Consider the following 24,399-nt stretch of genomic DNA (forward strand, 5'->3'; position numbering starts at 1 on the left):
ACTCTTCAAAACAACACTAACTTGCTATCTTATATATTCCATCCAAGAGATCTTTTTTAAGATTTTAAGTGTCCCTTTAAGTGCAACTGTTTGTATCTCTTTAATATATTGTTTTATGTGTTTTGGAAAAATGACATTAAGTGCAGAACCTTACAACTAGATGCCAGTTTTTGAGGTGTGAATACTGTCAGTTCTTTTGTTTGTTATCTGTAGTTTACTATAGTTCACCCATTACGTATTTTAGTAGATGTATTTCATTAGGCTAATTTCCCCAACAACAGCATGTATAATATTTATTTCCCTCATAGTGTACATTGTTTAAAAGTCAGTCTTGAGGTCCTTATATATTGCTTTTCTTTCATGTCTGACATTAAAAAGGTGATAGTTGTTTGGAATGTTAAATCAATAACTAAGGTCGTCTCTTCAGGTTTGTTTTATATGACAATGATTTGCTTCATTCTATTTTATAATCATCCATGATAAGAACGAACCCATCAGATGCTGAGGCAGAACCACTTGATAAAATATAATAAATCTTTGAACTCTTTGGTGAAAAATTTTCATCTTGAAAAGAGAAGACAATTATGTTCTGCTGATCATGACCGGATTAATTAAAAAATCTCCTTTACTTTGACAGATCTGAATCAAAATTCGATTTGTCAGGAGAACTTTTTGGAATATTTAAGAATATAGAAACTGTACAAAATTATCCAATCACCCCCGAAAACAATAATGAAACAGAATTTATTGAAAAGAATAAAACTGGTTTTGCAGTATTGATACAATGTTTGGACAGTAAAAACCGGACAATGATAATGCAAGAAGCACTGGATGATGTACACAAAGCGTGAACATATTTATTGAATGAGTAGATTTGTGTGTAAAGGAAAGACACATTTCATGGAAATAAGGTTTATCATTTTTTAGTTAATTTAACTTTCCTGACTTTTAAAATTTTCTTATTGTGTTCTAGTTTGGAATAGAATATTTTACTAGATGCCAGAGATTCCAACCGAGAGGTCTTTTTAAGGTTCTAAACTTAGTGAAACTTTTTGTATCTCTCTTGCACTTGGTTCATCGACTATATCTGTCAGGTAGTTTTTGAAATTCTTTTCCAGGAGTCTGGTTGCTTCTATAATTACTGGAATCATAAAGATCTTCTTAAGATTTCAGTTTCTTTTCACGTTGTACATAAGATCTTCGTATTTCATTATCTTTTCCTTCTTAGTGTTATTTAAGCCAGCATTATTGGAGACACTAACTTCTAATTGTTTCGTTCTCCTTTTTGTCCCATGTAAGCAATAGTTTAATAGCTCCGTTTTCTAGATATGTAGCTGTAGGAATTGCATAATCATAGTTGATGGTGTATGACTTATTTCCAACTGTTCTTTCTGGTAAACATGTTCCCTGGGCTTGCTTCTGCATTTGATATTCAACTTTTCATGGATGGTTCAATGTGGGTTTGCGTGTGTTTAATTAAACTGCTTTTTTGAGTAAATGACGCGTCACAATCTTCACATGAATACGGTTTTTCCCCAGTATGGACTCGCATATGTTTTTTTAGGTTTGATTTGTTTGCAAATGATGAGCCACACACTTCACAAAAGTTAGGTTTCTCTCCCGTGTGAATACGCATGTGTATCTTTAAACTAGATTTAACTGTGAATGAAAAGCCGCAAACTTCACAAGAATAAGGTTTTTCCCCAGTGTGGATACGTATATGTATTGCTAAATTAGATTTCTGTGTGAACGAGGAGCCACAGACTTCACAAGAGTAAGGCTTCTCCCCACTGTGCGTTGCCACATGTGCGAGTAAAGTAGATTTCCGTGAGAATGATAGGTTACAGACATCACAAGAATAAGGTTTCTCTCCAGTGTGAGATCGCATATGAATTGTTAAGGTAGATTTTCGTGAGAATGATAAGTCACAGGCTTCACAAGAATAAGGTTTCTCGCCTGTATGGTTTCGCATGTGTGGGATTAAAACAGATTTTTGTGTAAATGATGCGCCACACACTTCACAGCTATAAGGTTTCTCACCGGTGTGAATTCGCATGTGTTTATTTAGATCAGAGTTGTTTGTGAATGATGAGTCACAAACTTTACAGGAATGAGGCTTTTCTCCAGTGTGGGTTCGAATGTGTAGCTTTAACGTATGTGCTCTTGCAAATGATGAACCACACACTTCACAAGAATATGATTTATCTCCCATCTGTTCATATATGTTTCAATAAAATTTACGCTTAAGAAAATATTTTCTTATGTTAAGATTTTTTCAGTGTTCCTTGCACAGTAGACTTTTAAATGGCTGATAATAATTACACATTTCAAAGTAATTTTCCAATCCAATGCGTGCATTGGATTTTTAATTTTTGATATTGTTGGCGTTTCCTGTGAATGAATAAGATATTTTATTTAAAAATTTATACATAAAAAAGCATAAATCGCTAAAATTTGACTTACAATCATTAGCATTCATGTGACCCTGATCTAATGTTTAATTGCTTGCAAATTGTCTCTAATAAAATATAGTGTTACATTTTAGGCAAATTCAAATTCAAAACATGTTTATATTTAAAAGCAGATTCTGCATCAAAAATGTAAATATTATATTATATATATATATATATATATATATATATATATATATATATATATATATATATATAATATTGTTATATATCCAGTAGGTTTTTTTAAAATCCAAATACCATCATTACAAACTAAATAATGTTCTTTATTTTCTAAGACTTTATGTTTATTGAAAATAAACTGATTATTTCAAGTAAAAAATGAAAAGATTACAAATAACGCATTATCCCTATATATAATAAAAGCGACACAGTTTTTCCCCTCTGGACCAAATTACTATAGGTTTACAACAACAGATGCCACATACAAATTTATTATGTCTACATTGTTAGCCACTACCTTATGTAACTTTAGAACGACATTATATACACAATTAAGTGTTATATTAATATCTCATGTTAGTTCACAATCTCATCATCTACAGAGACAGTAGTTCCTATTTTACCTTTACTTTTCCTGTACTTTCACTGCTCCCACTTGACACTGGCACCATGTCTACATATTCCTGCTCTACTGAGTTATAACCGTTCTTAACTCATTATGCGACACATACACATGATAACTTACACATACTTCTAATTATATAATTATATATATAATTATCCTCCGCCAAAATCCAGCCCAGCTGATTGGTTGCACAGTAGACATTCTCAAATTCTGCTATTCGCTTCTTCCACCATTAAACAAATGGTTCGCCACTTATAAATCTGCCGCCATTTTTATTTTTACATATCTATTTGTTTCTTTACAAACTGCTCTACATTTAGTAATTATTGATTAGCTACATTAACTTTGCTTTTCTGGACATTCCCATATTAAATTAAATCATTTATGATACTATTATATTCATTCATCATCAACAGACATCCTAGATAATACACAGCTACGTGAAACTGTTTCTCATTCCACTCACTCCCGTCTCCATTACTTCTACATATTGCTTTTTACTTATGTCTTCATTTATTTAGTTAAAACATAAAACACAATTGATTTTTTAAATTTTCCTTTACTTCGTAATTATAACATTTCATTTACTCCATTAGAAAGAAAGAGACAGAGATTGGGAGGGACGGACAGTTAGTGATAGAGAGATACAGAGAGGGAGATAGAGAGAGATCAGCCGTGTTAAATTTTTATTTAGGTCACTAATTCAGTCATGCATTATAAGGGTTAATTTGAAGCCAATTAAAGTGACAATTTACCATGACTATTTTGTTAAAAGTGTTTACTTTTTCTTCGCCTCCTTTTCCACTTAGCATTCCATGTTTGTGTCTTGGAACTGTCAGTAACTTCTTTTTTTTTTGGGGGGGGGGGTACTTTTTTGCTTACTCGACACGGTACTAGATGCTATTTGCACTTTTCCATGGGGGGGGGACTTTTTAACTTTTTTTTGCACCTGTGGTCTCACAAAGCAAATAACTAGGTACATGCAATATGAATGCCAATTCTCAAAATGTATAAAAAATCACCAAAAATCAGAAAATTAACTAATTTTAATGAAATTTTCAGTATTTATCAACTAATGATCACGGAATGTAATGAACACATTATTTTTATTTAAATCTTAGTGAAAATCTATTATTTTGTTTAAACAAAAATTACCGTTACTAAAGTTATGGCTTCCAGTAGTAAATAAATGAAAGAATTTTGCTTTTTTATGAAAATAAAGCATCATAAATTATAACAATTAAAAAAATTATTTAATTTTTACTGGAACATTAAAAAAAAAGTCTCTAAAGTCTGTATTAATGAATTCGATATAACTCAAAGAAAAATTAATTTCCCAAACTACCGATATTATCATTATTTATTTAATATTTTTGCACAAAAAAATTATAATTGCAAAAAGTATTTCTACTTTTTTGGAAATTACAAATTTCGCATAATTTTTATATGCAAGATTCTAATATTTTCCTGGCTTTCATGAATGTGAAACTTTCAGCGTAACATAATTTTTACATAATCTTGAAAAATAAAAATAAAAAATTGTAAAACAGCCACATAGAAAAATAATTATATTAAAAAATGGTAAAAATGATACAAACATTGTTGCGATTTTGTGAAGTGCAGAATCCCTCGATTTAGGGGCTAATTAAGCTATTTTTGTACAAGCAAGGTGTTTTTTTTTTTTAATTTTAATTCAATATCTTAGGACTTTACTTTTTTTTAAATAAACCCAGAAAACTAATATTTATCTCTCAAAGATTTTTACAATGAATTTATTTAACTTTCAAAATTTAGCTGAATTGGTTGCTGTGAAAACATTTTTCATAACTTTTATTTCATGTATACAAATATTTCTTTCCTTAGGGAAATTAACTTCAGTCCTTAATCTTTCAAATACAATCAAAAAGTAGTCGGAAACCTACAAAAAATTATGATAAATCAGCTTTCAAAACTATGTCCCTAGCCATGTTTGCCCATACCTGCAAATAAGTAATAATCAATGTTTTGCTTCTATTTATAAACCCACGCAGGTCACAAACCGAAATACAATTGTAGTTTGCTTTTATGTATATTTGAAAGATATCTGTATGTAATTTAGATACTTTTAATTATGTGTAAACACGAATATGTCACAAACCTATTTGCTGTGAAATATATTTCTTTCAAAAATATACAAAATGACCAACCTCTCTCCCACTCAAAAAAGAGGTGTTTATTCTGAAAGCCGTTCTTAACATAGGGAGGATGGTGGCGTCCATTTTGAAAGCCGTTCTAAACGTGGTTAGGCTGCTGGTTGAGCTACAACAACAACAACAACAAAAACAACAATAACAACAGAAGTACTTTAATTTCGTATAACAGGGCCTGTTAGTATTATATAAAAATTGGTATTAAATATTTTGGAAGCAGCATTAGGAATTTAAATACTTTGAATAAACAGATAAAACTGTTTTTAGAACACATTAATAATGCAAAAATATGTTATTAAAAGAAAGAAAAATATGATTCAGTTTCTTTCTCTTTTTCTTTTTTTAAAGTTGAAAGATGTTTAGTTTTATCTGTTTATTGAAAGTTTTATAATATTATAGTTTCAGTTTTCCAATAAAATTACTATATATTTGTTGACAAATTGCATTTATATTCAGACTACAGAATTTATTAAAGGGATATTGTTAAAACAATTAAAAAATGTTTAAATTAATATTACCAAACACATTCAAACTCTAAGGAATTTCTAGAAATTCATTTTTGCTGTGAAATAAATTTTTAGTAGTTTCTTTCTCACAACAAAATGTCAACAAGAAAGCAACAAATGCGTTTGAAATCTATTATTTCACAGTTCTCATTGACAGTTTTTTAAATTCAGACAAAATTGGGACAAATTTTTTATGTAATTTACTGTAATACTTACTGTTATAAGCACTTACATCTTGTGCACGTATTTAAAAAAAATCATCATTAAAGGAAGATAATTTATTAAGCTATTCTTAACATACACAGTTGAACCTAATAATTGTAAACCTACAAGGGTAGTCGTAAGTTATTCCGTTACGCATCATGATCATCACCATTATTTTTGTTGTTATTGTTTATTATTATTATTATTGGCTCACAAGTTTTCACACAGGTAATCAATGATCTCTCCTTGAAAACAGCCTGTGGTGTTCCCTAGAAACTGAATGACAACAAGTCTCCCCAGATTTCCAGTACTCTCCAACTCTTTCGATAATATTTGCAAATAAATTTGCATTATCGCAACAGCTGCTAGCCATTGATTTCTCGTTGGTAGTGGCTATTAGTCTTTACTGAAATCTGAATGGCAATAAACCACCTCAAAGTCTCAGTTCTCTAGGCACCTATCCAGCAGAGATTTAGTCAGTGCTCTCTCCTCAGTCTTTCCTTCCTCCTTGACTCTACTTGGCTGTGACTATTATTATTATTTACTGCTATTAATGTTATTATTTTTGTTTCATTTATTACCAGTTTAGTTAGTATTTTTAGTTAATAGTACTATTTTATCGCTCTTGTTAGTTCTATTTTCAATATTGCTGTTAGTAGTATCATCATTATTTGTATATGTTTTTCAATATTAATATTACCATTAACATCATCAGTAGTATAGTAGTGGTATTACACTTTGGTTACTTAATCTAATTTCCCAGGCAACACTAGGACACGTGTGGGCTAGTTTATAATATATGCTTATTAACAACAACAAGGTCTTCTAAATGTATTTAATAAAATCACGTATTTTAATGGTAATAAAACTTAAAATACATATAGATCATATTCCCCAAACGAAATATGTATTATACTCTAAATATACAGCATAATGGACGTTGATACACTGGTTTTTGTTAGATCACCGAAGTTAAACAACATTGAGTCTAGTCAGTACCAGATAAGTGACAATTTGGGAATACCAAGTGCTATATGTAGGAGGCCATTGATACTCCCTGCAATAATTGCAAATACTTAACCTCATCTTCCATAATCAAGATATGCATGCACATGAGGTCCGCTTGTGAACTTGGGCTAATACTTGTTTTCTTGTAAAATAACTATGTATATCCAAATGGCTAACATATTGATGAGTTTTGTTATAACAAACATTAATAACTTATCCCTTATGGGCTTCCATATTTTAAGGGTTAAAACGTTGTTAAAAATGGAAGGCCCTAATCAATAAATATAAAAGCAAAAATGTATGTATGTGTGTTCGCTTTTTCTGTATGTCTACAAAAGGCTTTTTCAGAGAAGCGGTCGGTCGCCTAACAACTTTTTAAAACTTTTTATATCACATGTAAATCGTAATATCTCAAAGTTAACAACGGAGCTCGCCTGTCTATTTAATTTGCTCGACTTTGGGAAGATAAATATTCAACATTTGTTGCTCGCCGCATGTGGATTAGTCTTTTTCCTATAATAAAAGCGACACTAATTCTGGCAGCATTTTCCGTCTATCGGCGGAAATGTCCGAAAGCAATCAGCTTTTATCAATGTGGAAATATTTTCCATATATCAAACAATTGCTATTCAATTTGGACAAGAGGAGCTGTTTCCCCTCCCCCAACATCTTGGGAAAATAAAAATAAAAAAAGCGTTCCCGCAGTAAATGAAATACTATCCCGCAGTTTAAGTAATTAAAACGTGCACCTGCCAAATCCAAGTAATTAAATAAATTCAAACGTGTTTCCATTAGCATCTCGCGGTGTCACAATGGTTAATGTCGCACTCTTTTTTTTCACACTTTAATTTCCAACTTTGCCTCAAGGGTTTGGGTTCGATCCTCATACTTTCCTACCAAAACATTTTTTTTATTTTACCCCCCTCCACAGTTTTGATTTACCAAAAACCACACACACCTCCAAACACCCGAGCAACGCCGATTACCTCTCACTAGTGTCAAATAAATCACATTTTTAGAAAAATACATTTTAAATTGGTATTGATTTTGATATTTTTACAGATGGCAACTTATATTAAAATATTTTGCAAAAACTTGAAAAACCTTACTCTTAATTCTATATTTAAAACTGATTGTTTGGAATTATCGAATTTAAATCATATACATTTTTTAAAAATTAATTATTTTTGAGAATTTTTTTTTTTTTGCAGTTCAACTAGCTATATGTCACCAAGAAAAATCTAATTTATTTACAAAACAACACTATTGACTTCATTTCCATTTTTTATTTACGAATTCAAGATAAGTAAAAATAACATTTGCTTTAGAAATAAAAGTAAATATTATTACATGTTGAAATTTTTGTTAATTCTAAATCATTTTGTTCAGTTTTCGTAAAATAAAATATGAAGAGGTCAACACAGAACAAAACGTATTTCGTTTTGTGTTTTCAAGTGAATAAGTGTAGAAAATTTAATGAAAATCTGATTACGAGTTGATTTTTTGATAGATTTCTTAAACAGGGATATGACTACACGTTACAATTTGCTACTACATAGGAACATTATTTTAAGACGTTGATAATGCAACACGATTTTAGTCTCACATTTTCATTATTTTCCTGTGCTGACTTTTTAAAAAGTTTATTATTGATTCATATTAGGCTTCCTCTTTTAAATTGTACAAAAGTTACGATGATAACATAAACTTATATTAAAGTCACATAGTGTTACATATGTGAGGGTAGGAGTTAAGTCTAGGTATGACACTAATATTCGACACCTAGCAGTGTCAAAAATCGCCATTAAAAATGTGAGATAAAAACTTGAATAATTAGACTTACTATCTTTCGAAGTTTATAACTACTTGAAAAATGTAATTTAAACCCTTTTTTTTAATAAAAGGAGCAAATACCAAATTTGAAAATAATAACAGGTTTAATAGCAAAATATGCAAAATTTGTTTTTTTAAATCGGTTTTATTTAAAAAAGATTTCAAGAAAATCAACGATATCAGATGGTCACAACTGGAAGAAAGGAGAGACCAACGTCTCTCTTTCTTCTAGTTGAGAACTTTGGTGGCCTAAAAGCGCCAGAATTTATCTCCCCTTTCTATTTCTGACATGTGTTTGCTGTAAACAAAAGTTAGTCAATATGGGCCACCGTACCTGAAAAATGACCACATTTCACTTATCAGTTTTTGCCGTTTAAACAAATTCCATTCAACCAATTTTCCATTTTGAGTTAAAGTTGTGATTTTGTTACATGATAAGGGCTGTCCCCTTTTTCATGTAAGTATAAAAATGGAGAATTTAGTTTAAAATGAAAATGAAAAAGTATAGGCGGAATTCGAACCTCGTAATCTAGTTTAGAAATAGATTACGTGTGAGAATTTAAAAATGTAAAATAAACATTTGTTTAGAATATAGATAAAATATTCAAGAAAAGAATGTGAGCTGTCAAGTTTATTATGAAATTTTAAATTGAAAGAATGCAGCTTATAAGATAATGTTTTTAATATATTGAATATAGGTTAAAATTCCTTTTGTAGAAATAGGAAAAGTTTTGGACACGTATGTCCAGGACACGTGAAAGAATGCACATGTTTTAACATGTGTATGACGTCACGGAAAATAAAAAGTTCTAGGAATAGAGAAAAACTTTAGTTAGAAAACAGTCAGTGAAGAAACTCGGGGGGAGTCAGACGTCTGAAAGCGAGACGTCACTTCAAGGAAAAATGTGAGACTTTGAATTCTTGGTGATGGAACACGGCCATGTGAAGAATAAACCATTATGTTTTTTGTAAAGCTCATCTTGTGTCTTATGATTCCTACGGAAAGGTAAAGTCCAATTGTATTATGTATTTGTGTTAATATATGTCTTTACATACACGTCTCAACATCATCATGTCCTCACTCAAAGAGCTTTCTTCTTCTTCCATTCAACACAATTAAGGAATGAACATTTTCATATATAAGAATCTCACCTAACATGAACAATCCCTCTCTAGAACTCTTACAACTTCTCTCTCTCTCTCTGAGTCTTACAACATCCCTCACTGTAATAAGACTCTTCCTAAAACTCTCTCAATGAAACCCCTATATGTAACAATTTAAGCATTAGTCAAGTGAAATATAACAGTAAAATATCCTATTTTGGGTTTGAAATATAATGAAAAAGATATATATATATAGGCGTGTATACATCGAAAAAACATAACATTTAAGCAGAAAACACCTGAAACAATTAACTTCCGGTATCAATGAACAGTGTCTAAAGTGACAAATTTCCCTTGTTACTAACATTATAATAATTTTCAATATCATAATTTCTAGCCCGAAAAGACCAATATTTAAATTATTTATATTAAATTCTTCTTTATTCTAGGAAATATTAATTTTTAATTACTAAAACTAAGCCTTATTTGAATTTTAAGTAAATCTTTAAACTAACTTTATCGGACACTTGTTATCAGTTCAGAATTTTTGTATGGAATTATAAATTAAATTCACTTTTTTTTTTATTTAATATTGTAAAATCAGCCGGGCACAACGAAATTTACTTAACTTTTAAATCATAATTGTTTTAGTTACTTGGTTTAGAAATTATATTTTTGTTTTGACAATGAAGAAACAAGTAATATAGGATACACAACGATTTTTATTAGTGAAATGCGAAGATGAACAAGTTGGTCTTCCATAAATATTCACGTTCGATTTCTAAATATATCTTTATTTGCTCGTTGACGAAAAAGCGGCATCGATTATTATTATTATTATTATTATTATTTATTTATTTATTTTATGTTTTAATCATTAGCAGTAAGATTGTTTATTCATAATAAGCATTAAGAGTCCATTTTCCACATTTTTTTCACAGAGTTTGAAAAATTCAATCATTAAAAAAAGTAAGAAATAATTTTGTAAATATTTTGAAATTTCACAAGCGAAAATTTTAAAATGTAAATAATACATAATTTTTTTATATATATTTTTTAATTTTAATATATTTTGCAACTACTTTTTCTCGGAATATCAGAAGTCATATAAATCAGTAACGATTGTGACCCAAAATTAAATAAATTTGATTTTATCAGTTCAGTATATTTTAATATGTAAAACAACTAAAATGTCAATCTCCCCAAAAAACTTCTGATAAGATCACTTGGGGGGGGGGGTTAATGAGATTTTTTTTATATATTATTTTATTTTAGCTTTTTTAAAAATAATTCTGTAAAAAATTGACCAATTTGATTTTTGAGAGACTTTTAAAAATCGTGTTGTGTGATATTAACAATGTCAAAATATGTAGAAATAACATTCGCTTCCATTTTTAGCTTCTTGGAGAATTTTTGGAAAATTCACTGGTTTTATGGAGAGTAGAAAAATATGAGGGTTTTTTTTTTTTTATCTTCTTGAAAATACAGCAAAAAATTACGATGAATAAATTTTACCTTCCAAGTTTTTACTGTTATTATTTGCTCTGAGGGTCGAAAATTCCACTTTTATTAGTGTAAGCGTTTTTGAGACAATAATAACAAAAAGTAAAAATTGTTCAACCGACTCTTACATTTGCACGATATTAATTCAACATAAAAGTCATTTACTTTGAATTTTAAAAAATGAGTTCTTGCTCAGATTTCCCCCTATATTAAGAACAAAAACAAAAAAATCTGTATGATGCGCGTACCCGTAATGAAACCAAGTTAGCATATTCCAAAAATCACATAAATTGATCAAATTTAAATTTTAAATAAGAACAGTTGAACAGTGGGTGTATTGTAGGGACTGCCAAAATTCTCCACAGAATTACCCCACCCTATATGTAACATGATGTAACTTTATCATAAATTAATATTATCTGTATAACTTTTGTACCATTTAAAAGAAGGGCAAATAGACCAGTAATAATTTAAAAAAAAATTTTTCATCGAACGAAAATAATGAAATTGCGAAACGAAAATCGTGTTTACATAATTGGCGCTTTAAAATAACGTTCTCATGTAGCAGACATTCCGAACATGAAAACATACCTGTGTTTAATAAATCTAGCAAAAATCAACTAATAGCCAGATTTTCGTGAAATTTTCGATACTTATCCATTTTAGAATGAAATTACATATAAAATACAGTTTCCATAAAATATATGAGGGGTAATATTTTTTTAGTGCGTGTCCCCCCCCATATTTATTTTTTCGAAATTCGAACAAAATATATTTAAATCTATCAAAATTTCTATTTATTATGAAACATAAGAGTTCAAAAAAGTAAAAAATATTTAGTTTTTAAAAGTTTAAATACACTTATTGAAAAAATTTTACCTTGAAGTTGCAATTAAGAAATTGATATAAACTTAATATTACTATGTGTTTTTTTTAATAGCATTTTTCTAATTAATATATACTATAATCAGTTGAATTGCCAAGGAAAAATAACTTCTTAAAAATTAACTGATTTTTAAAAGATTAAAACGATTAAAATTCCATTATTTCAAAATGTCTGCTACAACATAGACTTTTTAATTAATTAATAGTGTGAAAATTCTTTTTAAATATAAAGTTACAATATAAACATGACTCTTGCCACCTATTTTATGGCCAGATTAAAACCGATTCAAAATTAATATTGCATAATATCCAGTTTTTTCTACATGCACTGCGATAGCAGTATCAGAATTTGGGGGACATTCGCAGGCAAAGTCGCCATTTTGAATATACACCTATCTTTCTTTCAGATTTTAATAATAGTAAAACGTAATTTAAACCCGTAAATTTTATTTCAATAAAACGAGCAAAGACCAAATTTTAATATCATAAAAGCTTTAATAGAGAAATAAACAATTTTATTTATTTTTCCGTCGATTTCTTCACTTAACATTCGAACAATAACATTACTTGAATCTTACGATAATTATTTTAACGGCAAAATAAAGAACTTACCTGGTTAATGAGTAAGATATGCTTTCTTTTAATCTTCCTGTATGAGAATTTATTCATATTTATGTATTATAATCCATGTATTTTTAAATGGAAAGATTTTTCCAACACACATCGCGACCACGCGTGTCTTTAAAGCAAGTTGTAACGACACCGGAAGTGAAAAATTATCTCTTACTTATGTACGGAGGCCTATAAGTGTAAAAAAAACCCACTAATTCAGAAACCTTAATAATCTCGATATTGGATTATATTGAATAAAGTGTGGAATTCTTCATATTTACAATATATGATTAAACAAATATTTAATGTAATAATAACAATAATAACAATCCAAAACACGTCTTCTTTATAATATAAGTTTTTTATTCCGTTTTGTATTAAATAAACGAAGGTAACACTTTAGGATTGACATTTCCTATTTTGCAATGTAAGTAAGATTTTAATCAAATAATTTCTTATAAATTCTTCAAAGATGTGAGAAATTAAGCAGAAAGACAAAGAAATTCCATTTGCATTTATTGAAATAAGAAATTGAGTTTATTTTAAATTCAGTGGGAACAAATTAAGATAAGTTTGCAAATGTCTTTAAAACAAGAAAATAAATAAAATTTTCCAGCGTACATTTTGAAATCAGAATAAAAGTTTAAATAATTTTATTAAAAACAAAATAAGAAAATATAAATTCTCTTTAGACAGATTTAAATTCCAGAATAAAAAGTTTTTCAATATTTGTCTTTTTTTTTTTTACAAGAAAATAAATTTTTCCAGCAGACAGTTTGAATTCAGAATAAAAGGTAAGTTTGGGAAAAGATGTTATAAATAATAAACTAGACAAAATACTATTAAAAATCAACCGAATATATGTCAACTTATGTCACGGTAACATATATTGAGCGAATTTCTAACAGTATTTTGTCTAGTTTATAATTTATAATACCTTTTTCCAAACTTACCCTCTCCGAGAGAGAGTCGGGCGCCATTTTGAATTTTAAACACTGCATGTTTTTCGAGCTGAATAAACATGTTACATTGTTACACTGAATAAAAACACAAAAAATATATCCAGTTAGGTAGAAATGTAACTTATCTTGCCTTTGATAACATTTATTTGTTCTATATTTGTTTTGGGACAACTTTTTCGAATTTCTCAACTCACTTTATAAGTTCTGGAAGTATATTCCAGAAAGAAAATAAACCCACTTTAAAAATAGAAATTACGAGTTTTTTATATTTTATCTTGCCTTTGATAACATTTATTTGCTATATTTTTGTTTTTAGACCACTTTCTTTTTAATCTATGTGTACAGACAGAGACAGTAGTAATACAAACGTAACTTTTTATCGCCGAAACATTTTCGGCGATAAAGTGAACTTACCTGAAAAATTAATGTTTTTTACTCAAATAAAGTTTAAAAAGTCAAAATAAAATTTAAATACAACTTTCTCATCAGTTACAGAAAGTTAAAAAATACGGGTAGTAAAAAAAACCCAAAAAAACTCACCATTATTCCAATAAAATTCTTTAAAAACTAGTAAATACGTCTGAACGTCTGCTCCGAAGAATGCTGAATGTCGGGTCAGAGCGTGGCCTTCGTGGACGGTGTTTTTGCCTGACTTAAGGGAGATAACTTGTCCGTTTTTTTTTATTATTGTGCCTTGACGCTATCGTAGAAAAAATCTGAAAGTTTTCATTTTTTCAATAACACGAATTACTATATGACGCAGATGTTCATTGGTATTTTTCTTTTTTTAATATCTTAAAGAAATACCTGAATATTTTTTTTATTATACTATACATCTGCATAATCCGAATTCGTCTTTTTTTTTTATATATCGAAAAAAAGGAAACCAGGAATTAAATATAATTATATAAACTGATCGACTATTAATTACTGGAACATTCTAAACAAAAATTAAGCTTCCACGTAAAAAAAAAAAAAAAAAATAAAAAATAACACGTGGTTATCGAAAAAAGAAGGATTTAAATTTTGGACTTTACCGGTAAATTACCAGATAAGTGATATTTTTTGTTGTTTTAAATTTGAGTATTTTATTTATTCATGTTTTATCTTCAATTTGTGATATATAAAAGGTTTCAAGCAAAATTAATTATTAAATTTCTCATAGACATTCCAAAATGGGGGGGTGAATTTATAAAACAACGTTTGTCTAAAATATTATATTTAGTTTATCGGAAAGAGCATAAAATTTTACATTCACCCTGAAAAAAACGTAACAATTGAACGAATAGGAAAATTTTGATAGATTTTTAAAGTTTAAAAATTGAAAAATATTCATCTCATAAAAATCAATTGATTTCATTACGTAACAAAATGGCTTCCCAGAACGCACGCACGCACTTTGTAAACAATGTTTTTTAAACAATGAAAAATAATATTTCTATTATTTTTTAAACAACTTAAATAGTTTATTTTGGAAGCATATTCTATAAAGAAAATAAATAACCCACTTTAGAAAGAGAAATTACGAGTTTTCTATATTTTAATCGCAGTTTTCTGTTAGGGGTGTCAAAAATTCCCCCAAAATTCTGATACTGCTAGCACTGGTATGTCTTGTTTTATGAAATAAAATATGGAAGCATAAACTGAACGAAAATGAACTGGTTGATTGAAAACATTCACTTCCGCAGTTGTGTTTGTCATTCTAAAATTTCACAGCTTAACTCGATTATTCTGTTAGTGTTTACTAAAAAGTAACCAAATTATCTATTAAAAGTAAGTTGTTAAATTATTTTTATAATTTTTTTCTGGTCTTTTACGTTTAATTTTAAAGTTTATTAAACTTACTTTTTTTTTCAATTTTAGATATTTTAAAAACTTCTTTCGTTAACGCTTGTTTTTAATTTTAGTAGTAATGAAGAGGTTGGAGGCACCAAACTGGTAAAAGGGAAAATTATTCCCAAGTAGCATTCAGGGGGGGGGGGTCCCTCGTATAAATAATTTAAATCGTTCCAAAGGATCAAAAACTTAAATAAACAAATAACATGTGTAGTGAAGTGAACTAACAAATTATTTTATTGTCACTTCTGCTCTTCCGTAGATGTCAAAAAAGTCACATAACATTTTATTTTTGTGTTATGTTTTCTACCTCCACTGAAAAAAAACTCAGATTTTACTTAATTATTCCTAACGATAATAGTGAATCTTTTTTTACATTTCGATAATTTAATCTTTAAGTAAACTATTTGAATGTAAAATAAATTCGGTACTTGTACAGTTTAATCAAGACATTAAAAGATGAAAATATCGAAAAAAAAAAAAAAAAGTAATTGTACATATCCGTTATGGAATGAAGTTCTCAAAAAAAAAAAAAAAAGATTCACTTAATTTCATAAAATAGTTTTTGTTTTACAGCAAAAAAACAAACAAAAAAGGTTCGATTTTTAGGAAGAAAGCTAGTATTAAAGATGTGGAGGGAGTCTCGGCACTTTAACTGGAGTTATCTCCCCGTGGCGTTTCTAAACTCCAAACAAAAATCAAGAAAACATCCAAGATGTCTGCCTTCAATGCGCTCTCATAAAAACGTGTTTTTCCGCTGTAAAAAAAAAAAAAAAAAAAAAAAAACTACTCGATCAAATTAAGTGAAATTTTTTTTCGGAGATCTCCAGTTCAAAATGGATCCGTGCAATATAACCTTTTTTCGATAATTTCAATTTTTAATGTTTTGATTAAACTGTATAAGCACCATAAATTCTTATTAAATTAAATTACAGTAGTAAATAATAGTTTAATAAAAAAAAATCGTTCGCCGTGGCTCGCATCAAGCAAGCACATCAATTGATGACGTCACTAGATCATGTGTACATTTTGGAAAAGTTCACATAAATATCGTATTGTCTGTCATTTTGAAAACAATGTAAAATCAAAACTAAGGGAGATTACTCAACAATAATTAAAACTGGCAAGATTTATGTTGTAATGTCTACAAGCTCCTATTAACTATTTAATGACAATACACATTATTTTTTGGAGTATGTACATCATAGAGGTTTTCCTTTATTTTTCTTTTAAATATGCCGGTGATTCTGGAAAGAACCAACGAATGCCTGCCTCTTCTGTTTCTTGGGTGTTAATTTGAGAAAATACGGAGTCGTAAAAAATAAATAAATAAATAAAAAATTCATTATTTAAAAAAAAATACAATTCCGTTTAATAAGTTGATCATATGTGCGTAAATCCGAGAATTAAGAAGAAATAAAAAGCAAATTCAACTAAACAAAGTTTCATTCTCTTTAACACTAACTTAAAATTCAGTCATAAAATGATCGCAACATGAAAAGTTTCGGTAGTGATTAGACTTACCATACGTACTTTTTGTTTCGTCTTATTTTTTCTTTGCAAATCGAAAATAATAAAATAACCACATGTTTAGATATATACAGACTTCTAATGAAAATTTGAAATCAAAAAAAGAAATGAAAGAGTCAGAAAGGGAGATAATTCAGTAAAGAAGAATTATCGGTGCTTTAGGTGTGTCAGAATTTGGGGGGAATTTTTTGCACCTCTAACTCAAAGAAGATCAAAGTGTAGTGCTGCTGCACTTCAATTTCTTATTCTCTGTCAGTGGAAGAGAAATCCTTCACGACGGAGTCAATTTTTATTTTTGTTCCTTTTCTCCACATTAAAAAACAACCCTGGTGTCTAACTCTCTCCCGTGGGGAGACATTGTAAATAGTAACACAAAGCTGCGAATAAAATATTAAAAAAAACAAAAAAATCGTAATTGCACATTTTAAAGCGGGTTGTTTATTTTCTTTATGGAATATACTTCCAAAATAAACTATTAAATTTGTTTAAAAAATAATAGAAATATATATATATATATATATATATATATATTAAACAGTGTTTACAAAGTGTCTGCGTGTGTTCATGCAGCAATGTTTTTTACGTAATGAAATCAATTGGATTTTACGAGTTAAATTTTTTTAATTTTCAAAATTTTAAAATCTTCCAAAATTTTTCTAATAGTTCAATTTTTACGATATTTTCAGGTTCAATGTGAAATTTTCTGCTCTTTCCAGAAACTCTATATAATATTCTAGACAAGCGTTTTTTTTTAATCCCCCCCCCATTTTGAAATATCTATTCAAATGAAAATAATTTTCTCACCTCAAATTGACAAATTGAAGATAAAGTCCAAAGTTTTAAAACTTTTTAAATACCACGTTGAATTTTTGTTTTTTAAGTGAAATTTTCGTAGAATTACGACAATTTTTTCTATTTCGTTCAATGTTTTTTTTTAGATATTAAAAAATAAATCACTCCATAAAGAAGAAATAAAATATATTAAATCAAAACCTCATGTATTTCTTTGAGAAAAGAAAAAAAATCCTCGAATACTTTTTTTTTAAAGGCAAAACTGATAAGTAAAATATGGTTATTTTTCATCTATGGTAACACATAATTCTTCACGCACAAGGCTAGACGGCTAACACGTATGTGTTGTTTTTACGTCCTTCTATCCATCCGTATTTCAAAACAAGAAGAAACACCGCTTCGGCACTTCGCTAACACCGTAACAATGCTTACGTAATGGCGGTCTTTTCAAATAGTTGTTTAAAAAAATTCTTTTATTTAAAAAGTACATGGAATATAAAATATAAATATGGACAAATTCTCATAAATGAAGAATGGAAGTATCCATTGATTAGTATTTTATATAAGTGATTTTTTAAAATGTATATAGATTTATTATTTTTATTTATATATATTTATTATTTTTAGATTAAGTTTAAATTCGTTTAATTTCGTGAAATCTTTCTTAAAGAAAACAGATTTTAAAAAAATATTGTATATTTTTCAATAAAACCTTTTATTATTTTAAAGTTTGGTCTTTGCTCCTTTTATTAAAAAAAAATAATTAGGGTTTAAATTACATTATTCATATTGTTATAAGCTTCGAAAGATAAGGAGTCTATTTAATCACCCTTTTTTTTAATGACGAATTCTGACACACCGGTGCTTGTGTTGAAGGGTTCCTTAATGCAGGGGAGGGGTAACTATTTTTCACTAAGAAAATACGCAGAAAATGAAAAGATAGTTTAGGTCCTTCTTCTCCTCTTTCTACTACTACTACTACTACTACTACTACTATTATTATTATTATTATTATTATTATTATTATAAGAAGAAAAAGAAGAAGAAGAGTAGATTAGATTAAAAGAAAGCTTATGATATAGTGCAGTATTCGTGGGTACTCAGGTCGTTGAAAATGGTAGGTGTGGCTGAAAATATAATTGAGTTCATAGGGGAAAGTATAAGCAGTTGGAAAACCAACCTTTTTTCAGATGGGAGGGGCAGTCAACATCAGGCGCGGTATCTTCCAAAGAGATTCCTGTTCACCATATCTACTAGTAATAGCACTCATATTATTGACACATGTACTAAGAGAGGCAAAGATAAGATACCAACTGGAGAAGAACGGACCGAAGATCAGCCACATGTTATTTATGGACAATCTGAAATTTTTTTGCAAAATAGAAAAGGAAATTGATTCTCCAGTTCAAACTGTACAGAATTACTAGGAGTGCTTAAAGTTTGTTCAATAAATTGTAGTGTTGTAAGTAAATGAAGACGTAAAACAAAACCTCTTTCAAAGGCTTTATGCAACAAAATTCACAGCTACTAAAGCAAGAAAGAAAGAACTCGTCCTTTTAAAGAAAAAAGAACACGTGCAAAATCATGTGGCAAGAAACTGAATTTGCAAATCTAATTTTTTTTTTCTCTTCTCTTCTCTATATAAATAAAATGAACTCATTTTTTCCCGTCAGATTTTGACCTTAATAGGATTAAAAATCAAGATATTTCATACAAATATAATATGCACAAACGGCAGAACAATATCTGAGGTGTGTTATAGGCTTATTATTTTTCAAATTCCTCGATAATCTTAGATTTCTATACTTTTTCTGCTGAGAAGTCACGGCCAAAATCGGTTAAGATCAATGGAAGTGGTAAAATATTTTCTCTCTAATAAATTCCTCCTCCCCCTGCCACCACTTAACACCGTTTGGGGATCGTTCACAAGGAACAGTTGAGAAGAGAACACCGGTTTGGCTTCGTAGTTCTTTCATGTGAAGTTATTTAAAATCACTAAACTAAGCCGCAGTGCTCTGTGGCGTAGTGGTTAGCGTGCTGGACAATTCACATTATATTTTCACGTTCGCGCCGACCTACCGTAGTCGTTTTTTTTTTTGTTTTTTTTTCCTAAACAACTGGAATGGACTTTTCTTGGTGGCCGAACTGTTAACGTTGCAGATGTTTTGTTTTTTTTTTGCTTTTTTTTCACACTTTATTTTCCTACTTTTACTCATGACTCCGGGTTTGATCCTTCCTACTTACCTACCATAACATTTTTTAAAACTCCCCCCCCCGTCCCGGAAACAAACACTCGGGCAACGCCGGGTACCCCCGCTAGTTAAATAATAAGAATAAAACAATTTAAATGAAAATATTTTAAACAGTAAGAACAAAACAATTTAAATGAAAATATAACATAAACTGATAAAGAAGATAGTGTTTAGTAGGTATTTGAACTTTCGCTATTGAACTTCAGTTAGTTTTAATAGATCAATGGTTGTGTTTCGTTACAGTTGGGTCTCTCTAGAATTTTTTCCAAGTATTTCTTAAGATATTTTGCATTAGTGAAGTTGCTCCTATCGCAAAGACCATGTCGTCTTAAAGTTATTCTTGAGGTCCTGATATATTGTTATCTTTTCCCGTTCAGCTCTATTAAATTTATAGTCATTTGGAACTGTGATATTAATAATGGTTCAGTTCTTTCAGGCTTGTTCCATATCACAATGTCTGGCTTGATGGCCTTCTTCCTTACATTTTTGTTTCATTTTACTTCAGTTGAAGTTCGCAGAAATCAAGCCGACCTCTACCTAGGGCTAACACTTGAACTCTACTTATACATAGATAACCCCATATGCCATTAAAGTTCTTTATCTCTCAAACATTGAGTTGGTAAAGAAATTGAGAACATAATTTTCCTCTCCCAATAACCATTTTCATATGTTGTAGTATATCTTTCGTTTTGGTCTCTTGGTCTTACTGTAGTCTGGTGGAGTAACTAGCTTCGTGCTATTATTTGAGGTAACATCACTTGGAGAAGGTGCATCATTCCTCCTAAAGGAATGTGGATTAACCATAGAAAGATTTTATTTGGGCAGTGAATACTATGTGATTTTGGAAATTTGGTCAGAGTTTACTTCTAGGGAAAAATATCCTCATGCCAGGTTGTCCTGACAGACCCCTGTACAGAGAGACCTTTCAAGTACTCTCTTTCTTTTATTTTGTTTTACTTCATTCGAAGTTCTCAGAAATCAAGGGGCTAGCAGCGTGGGGCTAACACTTGAACTCTCTTTTTTTTTATTATTTTACTTTTGTTAGTTTGAAGAGATCAAGGGGCTGCTTCCTGGGCTTAACACTTGATTCCGTCACAATTTAAATTTATATGTGAGGGCTCTTTTAAGAATAGACATTGTTCTCTTTATAGCTGCTATCTGTATTTCGTTACAGCTTAGTCTTCCAAGGATTGCTTCTAAGTATTTCCGAAATTTCTTTTTTATTAGGCCAGTTGTTCCCATCACAATCGATATAATGTTTATTTCTTTCAGAGACCATGTCGCTTTTAGATCATTTTTTTAAGTCCTAACATTTTGTTATCTTTTTCCATTCAGCTCTATTAAGGCAAAAGTCATTTGGAACTGTGACGTTCATAGTGTAGGTTTGCTTGTGCCGCACTAATGTAGAAATGTCTGCAAATACTGAACCACAAATTTCACAATGATAAGGTTTCTCTCTGCAGAGAGTTGACGATTTTCACGATTTACAAGGCAAGAATTGTCCTTTAACATTGTAGATTCTTATTAGTAAACAAAAAATTGGAGTTAGTTATCTATACATTTTAGAATACGTTTTATTAATTTATTTTTATTTCGGACTATTATTCTCATCTTTATTAGTTGTTGTTTTTGATCTTTTATTGGTTTTTTGTTTTATTCACAATGTTTCAGCCAACTATTCCTCTGGCCTTCGTCAGGTGGTAACCGCGACGGATAGGAACTTCGAATCTCCTAACTGCATTCTCAGCCATCACTGCCATCCGTAGTTGTTGTCGTCTTACCACATTTTGGCCAATTAACCTCTGGCATGCTTTGGGTGGGATTGAAACTGCTATCTTCAGACAATCTTGTTTTTTTGTTTTATTCACAACGTGGATTTATAAGATCAAAGAATCTTATATTTTATTCATAAACGTGGATTTATAAAATCAAAGAATCCAACCTTGATCGCCCTTCGGGGCCCATGGCGCAGTTGATAGAGGCGTTGAATCTCTACAGTTCTAGATGAACATTGTCTGAAGATAGCGGTTTCAATCCCACCCAAAGCATGCCAGAGGTTAATTGGCCAAAATGTGGTGAGACGACAACAACTACGGATGGCAGTGATGGCTGAGAATGCAGTTAGGAGATTCAAAGTTCCTATCCGTCGCGATTACCACCTGACGAAGGCCAGAGGAATAGTTGGCCGAAACGTTGTGAATAAAACAAAAAACCAATAAAAGATGAAAAACAACAACTAATAAAGATGAGAATAATAGTCCGAAATAAAAATACATTAATATATAATGCTCATCTCAAAAAATGAATTCCAATTAAGGAATGATATATATAAATACGTTTTATATTCTGTATATTACATGGGATAATTGCATTTTTTTTCCATTGTTGCCAATGCCTATGAGTGAATAAGATATTTAATTGAAGAATTCATATATTGATTGACATAGAATGAGTATAAATTACAAAACGATGTAAATTACCGTTGTAGTCATGTAAGAGTCTAAAAGAAAGACACAATTCGGTATTTAGTGAAAACAAAATGTATTGAGCAGAAAAGCAAATACGGCAAATAAAGGGAAGTGCTTATGTGTCAGTTCAACTGTCAAGACAAATATTACTTATAGTAAGTAGAAAAGTTCATTATTATCCATAGGGCGGACACACTAAAACACTTACCGAATTATTATAATTTGCTACAATTTCTTACAACGAATATTAATATAGCAGAGTAACATGGTTTAGTATGCGATCAATCAAAAAATGTTATTATATTTTTGGCAATCTATTATAATAAAAACCATTTATAAATAAAAAGCTATAATGGATTGTTATGGCTTGCAATAAGCCACAAAGAAAACAGAAAAACGGAATAGAGTTTAAACAATGTATCACTGGAACAACAACGTAAAAAGGTTACAACTGAAAAGAGTAGTAAACGTCACCAAGAAGGCGAGGGTCGCTCTGGTGTTTAATCCACACCTGGGATCAAAAGGTATATGGTTTATATAATGGATAGAACAGCCCATTTCGAGGGTGATTCCCCCACAACATCCCCTCCCAAGCTGATTTCTGCGGTTGTGAAAATCAGTATTTCTTCCTTTTGGAGCAGACCACCAAGTGGTCTGTGCGCTTCCCCTTTCTGCCGGAGCGTCTTGGTTCTGACATCCCTTTTGGAGGGTCTATGTCAAAACAGTCATACACAGTTTCAATCGCCTCACTGCCATCTTGCGGTGGTTCTTCTTGATCCTCGTAGAAGCCTTTCCTGATTTGGTTCAGGTGCCTCTTATGTTGGAACTTTGGGCCCTGAATGATGTATGTAACATGGCCGATTCTTCGTAAGATCGTGCCCTGTTCCCAAAAAGAAACATTATTTCTAAAATGTCTAAAATACACATTATCTCCGCTGTTAACCCATTTTGTTGGCATTGTAGAGGTTCTGTTGTGTACTATGTGTTTGAGTAGCAATTTATCAAATACGGATTTTATTTTCCGTCCAAACATGATTTCTGCTGGGGATCCCGCATCTGGTTTATTCGGATTTCTTGTGATTCTGTAAACCTGCAGAAATTGCTGAAGAGCCTTTTCTGTCGGTGTACCAGACGCCTTTTTAATGTCCTTTTAAGCGTATTGACGAAGCATTTGGCCTGGCCGTTGCTTCTGACATGGTGCTGGGGTGTTGTAATATGCTTGACTTGATACGTCTCGCAGAATTCTCTGAACTCTGTCGAGGTGAACTGTCTAGCATTGTCGCTAACCAGACAGTCTACAACCCCAAACCGAGCAAACAGTTCCAATAAAAAATTTGTCGTTGCTGCCGTGGTCGTTTTTTTTTTCATCTTAGTATCTCTGGCCATTTAGAGTAAGAGTCAACTACTGTAGTAAAAATCCTCCACAGGTACCGCATAATCGATGTGGATCCTCGATCATGGTTGTTCAGCCTTAGGCCAAGGTTTATATGTTATCGGTGGTGCTTTTGCAGCCAAAGCACAGCCTTTGCATCTGTTCACCATGTCGATAATATCTTGGTCCATAGCTGGCCAATAAACAAAATTCTCATTAGGCTTTTCACTCTGTTTATTCCTGGATGCCCTATGTGAAAATCCCTGAGAATTCTTTTTTGAAGGGTTTGGGGGATGACAACCCT

General features: G+C 30.3%; 1 protein-coding gene across 2 annotated transcripts; it reads right to left on the reverse strand.

Moving 5' to 3' along the window:
• Positions 1-711: 711 nt before the first annotated feature.
• On the reverse strand, positions 712-17,488 carry LOC145242355 (uncharacterized). Of its 2 annotated transcripts, XM_080105360.1 has the most exons (3): positions 17,206-17,488; positions 5,226-5,337; positions 712-2,391 (listed from the first exon to the last, which is right to left on the reverse strand). In XM_080105360.1, the coding sequence occupies exon 3, from the start codon at positions 2,210-2,212 to the stop codon at positions 1,433-1,435; it is 780 nt and encodes a 259-aa protein (XP_079961486.1). In that variant the 5' UTR covers positions 2,213-2,391; positions 5,226-5,337; positions 17,206-17,488; the 3' UTR covers positions 712-1,432. The 2 variants fall into 2 exon arrangements, with proteins under 2 accessions (XP_079961486.1, XP_079961487.1); XM_080105361.1 differs by lacking the exon at positions 5,226-5,337 and having other exon boundaries at positions 17,215-17,488.
• Between the last annotated feature and the right edge of the window lie 6,911 nt (positions 17,489-24,399).

The sequence above is a fragment of the Euprymna scolopes genome, chromosome 21 (genome assembly GCF_053919585.1).
Source record: "Euprymna scolopes isolate OS-2025 chromosome 21, ASM5391958v1, whole genome shotgun sequence".
NCBI lineage: Eukaryota > Metazoa > Mollusca > Cephalopoda > Sepiida > Sepiolidae > Euprymna > Euprymna scolopes.

What these genes read in the sequence shown, in the direction of transcription:
- LOC145242355 (XM_080105361.1), bottom strand. Translation starts at nt 2,212, where the DNA reads ATGGGAGATAAATCATATTCTTGTGAAGTGTGTGGTTCATCATTTGCA.